At 37.4% G+C, this 8,435-nt stretch overlaps 1 protein-coding gene across 1 annotated transcript; it reads right to left on the reverse strand.

Annotated features, from left to right (window-relative positions):
• Window positions 1-3,451: 3,451 nt before the first annotated feature.
• On the reverse strand, window positions 3,452-4,396 carry LOC101657256 (olfactory receptor 4D5-like). The gene has a single exon (XM_004713913.1). It carries the CDS (start codon window positions 4,394-4,396, stop codon window positions 3,452-3,454), a length of 945 nt encoding a protein of 314 aa, XP_004713970.1.
• Window positions 4,397-8,435: the final 4,039 nt, after the last annotated feature.

Here is an 8,435-nt window from a genome sequence, read left to right on the forward strand (position 1 = left end):
TTAAAAATGGTTTATTTATACTTATATCTATTTTTTTCTGTCTTCAACTCTGAGAGTTTGATAGCTATATTTAGAGGGTCTCTCATTGGTGTGTGTGTGTGTATACATATTTATATTTAATATGGTTATAACTTATAGTTCTACTATTTGAAAATCATTACATAGTGTTCATTTCTGTCTTTCATTATGTTATTTGCCTTTTAGCCTATCTTATCAGAGTTTAATACTGCCACTTCTGCTTTTTATGTTTGCCATTGGCTTGGTAGATTCTTCACCATGCTTTAATTCTTAGTCTATTATTGTTTTTGAACTTAAGGTTTCTCTCTTGTAGCAGCTTATCAATGGGTCCCGTTTTTTTAATCAAGCCTGCCCTCTCTGACTGTTGACTGGTGCATTTAATTCATTGATATTTGGTGTCATTATTTATATTCGTGGGTTTGTTGCTGTCATTTTGCTCTGTGTTCATTTGCTTTTTTGCATGATGTTATTGGTGTCTTGGGCCTCCTTTATTTCTGTGTTGTTTTGAGTGCTGTTTTCTTTGTATTGGTTTCTAGGTGGTGTTGTTCTGTGTGTTTTACTGAGGTTTGTCTGCTGTTATTGATTCTTCGTCCATAATGGTCCTGTGTGTGTGTGTGTGTAATTTTTGTCTTGTTTTTAATCTATTCCTTTAATTTCTCTTTATCTGGAAATACTTTTCTTTAGACATCATAGCTGGATAATTATCTGACAATGTGCAGACCATTCCACTAGGAGATCCTTATGCATGAGTGAATTCATCACGAACAGGTGCTGGCCTGTTGGTTAATGGGATTCCTCTGAGTCCTTTGCTTCATCATTGTCATAACCAGCCTTCTTGAATGCACCGACCAGTACTTTGGTCAAGTTGATCTGGCCAAGGCTCACCTACTGTTGGAGCTGCTGATTTTGTCATCCTGTTGTCAATCCTGTTACTTAGTTCTCTGGCAGTTCCTTATGCCTGCATCTGACCACTGTTCCCAGGGTCTCCACAGCTGCTCAAAAGAAGGAAATCATCTCCGTACGTGCCTCACCCTTTACAGTGGTGATTATCTATAGCAGTTCCATCTTCATCTACATCCACATGTCAGAGGTTCAGTCCATTATGCTCAACATAGGAAGCTCTGTCTTGACCTACTTTGTTAATCTCTTTCTGAAACCCTTTGTCTTCAGTCTGCACAATGATAAGATGATGAAGACACGTGGCAATGACATTGAACCACTGGTTCTAGGGAGTCTATGAGGGTCACAAGGGAAAAAAGTGCCTGTTAGGTTGAGAGATTAGGTTTATTTAATATTTTAAAAATATATTAGAAGTTAAAAATCATTCAATGTCTTTTATTTTTAATAATAAAATATTAGTCTTCATGAATATATAGTATAAAGTCAAACTTCATTTTCCTTATTATAATCTTTAATGTGCCTCTACCACCACACAGAGAAAGCCCATTCAACTGAGCATATTTCATATTCCTAGATTTATGCACAATTTCCCTTAGGCTGAAATATTTTAATCTCATGTAGTCTTTATGCAGGGAAACAGCTCTTATGAAAATATGTGTCTTAACCACAGTTATTATTATTTCAGTATCTTTTCCACACACCCAATCTGAGAGCACAAAAATAGGAATATTCAGAGCTTTCCATTTAGATTGAGTACTAAGAATAAGATTAATCAGGATTGCTGTGTGCAACTTCTGGCTGCAGCACTAAATAGTTGTCTTATTTTAATTTTACTCTTCTTTGTCTGACTTTGTTTGCAGCTCTTGCAGAAATCTTATAGGAGAAAAATGACAAGACCAATAAAACAAACAAAGACTAATAAAACATTGGAATATCTCGAATTTTTAAAACCATTCTATTTTATATTTCCTGAATATCAGAACAATCCTTTAATCGCTATGTTAATAAATATTATTAAAATCCTAATATGTTTCAGGCACCGTGCTAGGCAGGACTATAACTCGAGCAAGTCAAATGAGTCATTAAGACTGAAAATTTTAGGATGCACTCAAGCCAAGCGTCATCTAAATGAAGGCTCAATACTTGCACAACCATGAGAATGAGCGCCTCCTGAAGTGTTTTGCTTTGGGTACCTCTCTTATTTTAAGGCTCTATTTACAGTAGTAAGCAAAATGGACATGACTGTTAATTTATAGAATTTCTAGTACAGGAGGGTGGGTGGACAACAATCAACTGAATGTACAAATAAGTATGTAGTTCTAATTTGTGTTAAATGCTTTTAGGAAAAGAGTTAGGTTTTGTAATAAGACAGGAGGAACAGCTTTAGAATAGAGATCAGAGACGATACCACTAAAGAAGGAAACTTTTAACTGATTGAGACTGAGCAAGACTTAACCAGGAGAAGTGTAGATGTGTAGAAAAGAAGGGAAGAATGGAATAATGTGGATGGAAATATGTGCATAGGCTAAATCAGACAGGGCCATATCTATAATGTTCATATTGACTTTTTGGTTCTTTATAAAGAACAACTAAAAGCCTTGGGAGGGTTTTAATCACGTAGTGATCTAATACTTTAACTGGGTGACATTTACCAGTGTTTCAGAAAAAAACACCTGTCAAGATGCTTCTGAAAATCACAGAATTGAGAGCCACATGGAGCAGGTGTGCTTGGCACAGGTACGGTTATCATCAGAATCCACTAGAGCCTACAGTGGACTCCCCTTAAAAAGAGGAATGAATCCTACCTCATAAGAAGGTTGATTGAACTATGGAATTGTATGAAATGTGGATTATGTGCCTATAAAATGTTTTTGAAAAGGAATTTTTGTAGAGTTCATGTGAATTTTAAATGTAAGTCTCTTGGCAAAATGTATTTCCTATATTAAGTTCTTTGAAATGTTAATTTTATGAAGCAATTAAGGTAGTGATAGCATTAAGAAATTATTAGAAAGAAGGTAATTTTTCCAAGATAATTGCCACTCTCCATATTGACAATAATTTTCATCAGCCTCTTGACATCAAGACCCATGGACTTACATTTCTTTTAACATCAAGATCTATCATGCCTCCCAAATAGTTGGAAATGTTTTGATTTTCTCAAATGTATTTGTACCCAAGAAAGTATACCAATAAAAAGGTATACATTAGAATTCTCAGCTCCATGCATATTGCAATTAATGTGTTTTTGTTTGCTTGTTTCTTTGATTGTTTTTGGCAGGGACAGCACTGTGCTAATATGTGAAAGGGCCATCACTCATGCACAGCATGTGAAAACTTGAGTCTAGGAGAGTGTTGGACGTAGTTCTATAATATTCGTCCTGGACGCTAACGTGGCGAAGATTTCAGATCTCCAGGACTTGACTAAGGCCCTCAAGGAGTATGTAAGTTTTCTCCAGCTAATCCACGAATCCTTCTGACCAGGTGGTTATCCTGATGCATGTCTCAGGATTCCTGCCTCTACTAATCTTCAGAGTCAGTGCTCTGAGTGACTAAGAAGGAAGTTTTGTCTCTTCCACAGCTTCTTCATGGCTGCAATTACTTCCTTGTTTCTCAGAGTATAAATGACAGGATTCAGCATCGGGGTCACCATAGTGTATAGCACACAGGCAGCCTTGTCCATTGGAAAAGTTCGAAACGGTCTTGCATAGATATAAATGGAAGGCACAAATATTAAGGTTACCACAGCAATGTGGGAGGCACATGTGGACAGAGCTTTGCTGCGGCCTTCCTGTGAGTGACTTCTGAGCATGACTAGTAGTGCTGTGTAGGACACCAGCAGCACCAGAAAACACACCAGGGTCACCAGCCCATTGTTAGACACCATCAGAAGTTCTAAAACAAAGGTATCTGTGCAGGCCAATTTAATCAGCTGAGGCACATCACAATAAAAGTTGTCCAGTTTGTTAGGCCCACAGAATGGCAGCTGGATAGTCAGCCCGACCTGTACAATGGAGTGGATGAAACCCCCGACCCAAGAAGCTGCTATGAGGAACCCACACACAGTATGGTTCATAATAAGTGTGTAGCGCAGGGGCTGGGAGATGGCGATATAGCGGTCATATGCCATGACGTTCAGCAGGAAGATCTTGATGCCACCAATGAAGTGAAAAAAGAAGAGCTGAGTCAGGCACCCACCAAAAGAAATGGTAAGGTTGTGTGAGAGCAGGTCAACCAACATCCTGGGTGCTGTGATAGATGAATAGCAAAAGTCCAGGAAAGAAAGATTGCGTAAGAGAAAGTACATGGTTGTGTGCAGGCGAGTGTCAGATGTTATTAGCGTCACAATGAGTAGATTTCCAGTTATGGTCATAAGATAAACTGCAGAGAAGACAATGAAGAAGAGGAACCGGAGCTCCCATATCTGAGAGAGCCCCAGAAATACAAAACCTGTCACCTGAGAATGGTTGGTTGTATTCATCTGCTTGGTATGACTTGGAAATGAACCTGTTGAGGAAAATGAACATGTTCATCATGGAATACACAAACTTCTCTGAAATAATTTCTCCAGTACCCTCTAAGAAGCCTTCAAAGCTCATTTACCATGCCAAGAATGTAATACCCAATTGAATAGAATAACAAGCACCGAGCCTCATATAGTGCTTATCAAATATCAGGGATATAAAACCCCACATAAATTGATACATTTTTTTGCATATGAGAATCAATGATAATAACCCATAAAGACTGGACAAAACAGAGTAGAAAAAGGCTTCTAGTCAGAGACTTAACTTCACTATACCAGTGACTAGTTTTGTAAATATGGGTAATTCTCTGGTTGCCTGAGTCTCACTTCCCTCCTCACCTTTTATTTAAATTAGGAAAAATGGTATCCAAGTATCTCATAATTTTATATCTTATCACTATATGTTGCCTTGATTTAGAAGACTTAGTAAATAGCATGTAGTCATTATTTTATGAAAATTAACCCAAGTGAATCATAGGCTTAAATATATAATGAAAAAAAAAATGTGGGAAGGAAACACAGGTGAAACTGTACATAACTTTGAATTTTGTTATATATTTTTTCACACAACACCAAAATCACAATTTATTTTAAAAATGTAATGCAGTTTATTAAATGAAAATTGCCTGCTCCTCAAAAGACATTGTTATGAGAATCAAAAGAAAGCCACAATGGGAAGAAAGTAGTTGCAAAACATATATGTGTTTAAAGGCTCGTGTACAAAATACATGAAGAATTCTTAAAACTAAATCCTAAAGATATAAAATTCACATTGCAGAATAGAGGAAAGAACAGGCTAGATATCATACTAAGGAAAATAAATAGTGAACAAATAAGAATTTGAAACTCTAACCATCTTGTGTCATGACAGAATAGCAAATTTTGAAATCAATGAGTCATCATAAAACTATTAAAATTGCTAAAAAAGTAAATAACTGACAAAATCAGTTGCTTGCTAAGATGAAATGCTCACTCAATGTCCATGTGAATACAAAAGGTACAGACACTTTGGAAGACGTATTGGCAATTTCTTTCATAGTTAACTATTGTCTTATCATGAAACCGGGCAGACATGTCACTAGGTAATTACCCAACTGACCTGAAAGTGTGTGCAGGCCCAACCCTGAATGACTAAACCAAGGTCACTGCCACTGAGTCCATTCTGACTCAGGGTGACTGACCGTGGATAGGGCTTCGGAGGTTGCCGTGGGAAACAGCCTCTTGATGGGACAGACTACCTCACCTTTCTTCTGAGGAGCAGCTGGGACGTTTGGACGGCCAGCTTTGAAGTTAACAGCCGAACACCAAATCACATGCCACCTGCTTTCCTTATGAGTGTTTACAACAGTTTTATTTTGACTATCAAAAATAGAAAATGACTAAATGTACTTTAATAGACAAAATAAACCATGATATATTCAGTGATAAAAATAAATGAGCCATCATGCCAGAAAAGGACACAGATAAATCTTAAATAAAGTGTTTTTAACTGAATGAAATTAATCTGAAAAAGCTACATACTATATCATTCCAATTATATGCCAGTTATAAAGTTATAAAGATAATAACTTCGTGATTATGAGTGGTTTGGGATAGGAGGACTTCAAATTCCGGTATATTTTGTAGAGAGCCCTCTGTAGCGGAGTCTATTCAATGAAATAAAGATTATACAAAAGAGTCTAAGAGCATTACAAATGTATGAAACAGACTCACTGAAGGTAGTGGGGAGTAAGATACCTTAGTAACTTGGAAATGGGTAGAGTCTGTAAGACTGAAAACAAAGAAACTATGTATGGTTATTTTTATTAATAATGTACATAGCCAGTGGCTTTAATCATCATTACCCATGTGTAAGTTCAGGGTGCACTTAAGGAAATTTAAACAAATCCATGAAAGCTAAAATAAAACCTTGAGCATATCCCACTTAAATTTCAAGAATATCTGAAGAAGGGATCTGGCACATTCAACACTAATGAGAGAAAGCCTGGCAAGCTTTGGGATTATATCAAGAACATCAAACACGAGTGAAGCAAAAGGTTACTAAAAAGACAAGAAATAAACAAAAAACAAAGTGGATAACAGAAGACACAGAATTAAAAATTTGCACAGAAAATTGCAAAGGGTAGCTTGAGAAACAAAGTAGAGTATAATGAAGAGCACAAAGACATGGAGTTAGAACTCAAAAATGAAAAACGGGTTCAACATCTCTCAAAAGGAAATACTAGAAGAAAAAATACTAGCCTAGCATTGCTGTTACAATATTGAAGGATTCCTATGGGCAAAATGTTGAAGACACAGAAAGTATAAACGAAGACAGAAGAAATACACAGAAACACAGTGTCCAAAAGTATCAGGCAAGGATTCACCATTTCAAGAGGTCGCATATGGTCATGAACCAGTGAAACTGAAGTGAGAAGTCCAAGCGGCACTGAGGGCATTGGTGAAAACAAGGGTCCAGGAAGTAATGAAATAACCATTTAAATGTTTCAGCAAACTGATGCAGTGCTAGAAGCACTCCCTAGTCTATGACAAGACATTTCTGAGACAGTTACCTGACCACGCACCACCGTAAGACAAACTTACGGAGTACCGTGATGTGGGACGTTATGTCACTGGTATTTTACATAGTAGCAGGGTCACTTAATCGGAGCAGATTTCAACAGAGATTCCAGACCAAGAGCAGTCTACGAAGAATAGGCTGTCCACTTCTGAGGAATTAGCAGCCGAAGACCTCATGGACAGCGTCAGAAGATTATCAGAGGGGAAACCTCGTGGATAGCAGCAGAACCGTGTCAGATAGTGCAGGAAGAGGAGCCCTGAGACCTGAAGGCACTCAAGCTGTGACTGAAGAAGGCTGGCTTCTCAGAGTAGGGTCCACCGTCATGATATGGATGGAGGAAACCTTTGGGACCTTCATTTGCTGATGGGGCCCGACTCAAATGAGGGAAAAAATTAGCTGCAAACACCTTTTAATTATTGGAATATGAAATGAATGATATATGAATCTAGGAAAATTAGAAGTCATCAAAAGTGAAACGGATCATATAAAGATCAATGTTCTAGGCATTAATGAGCTGAAATGCACTGGCATTGGGCGTGTTGAATCAGACAATCATATATGGTTTACTATGTTGGGAATTACAAATTCAAGATGAATAACATCACAATCATCATCAAAATGGACATTTCAAGATCTAGCTTGAAGTACAATGCTGTCAGTGATGGGACAGCATCTCTCTGCATACAAGAAAATCCAGTTAACACAACTATTATTCAAATTTGCCAACAACAATTAAAGCTAGGGATGAAGAAGTTGAAGAGCTCAATCAATATCTTCAATATAAGATGCTCAAACACGAAATCAAGATGCATTGATAGTTATTTCTATTTGAATGCAAAAGTTGGAAACTTCCAAATGAGGAAGGAATACTTGTTGGAAAATAGGGATGTGGTGATAGAAATTAAGCTGGAGATCACATGCTAGGATTTTACAAGTCCAACAGCTCTTTCATCACAAATTCCTCTTTGCAGTAACATAAATGGGGACTGTGTATGTAGATTTCTACAGAAATCAAATGGACTTCCTATGTGAAAAGAGATGATTGTTAAGCTCAAGATCAGCAGCTAAAACAAAGCCAAGGACTGACTGTGGAACAGATTCATATGTGCCAATAAAACTCTCGGGGGAAAAATAAGGAAAGATGTGTCAGGGTTTTACCATTGTTCCATGCTTATTGAACCTGCGTGCTGAACAAATAATCTTAGAGCCTGGAACTTGTGACTATATGAATTATATGAAAATCAAACGTGACAACAGGATCAGAGGAGGTCTCATGACAGACTTTTGCTACGTAGTTGACACACCTTGCTTGCTTCATGAAAGTAAAGCATCTTTCTTAAATACTTCTTAAATGTCTCCACGCCCCCAGCCCCACCTCTCATAATCCCAATTCTACCTTACAAATCCGGCTAGACCAGAGGATGTACACTGATA

Source organism: Echinops telfairi, unplaced genomic scaffold (genome assembly GCF_000313985.2).
Source record: "Echinops telfairi isolate 266 unplaced genomic scaffold, ASM31398v2 ScPeMD7_5167;HRSCAF=5991, whole genome shotgun sequence".
Classification (NCBI taxonomy): Eukaryota; Metazoa; Chordata; class Mammalia; order Afrosoricida; family Tenrecidae; genus Echinops; species Echinops telfairi.

What these genes read in the sequence shown, in the direction of transcription:
- LOC101657256 (XM_004713913.1), bottom strand. Translation starts at nt 4,396, where the DNA reads ATGAATACAACCAACCATTCTCAGGTGACAGGTTTTGTATTTCTGGGG.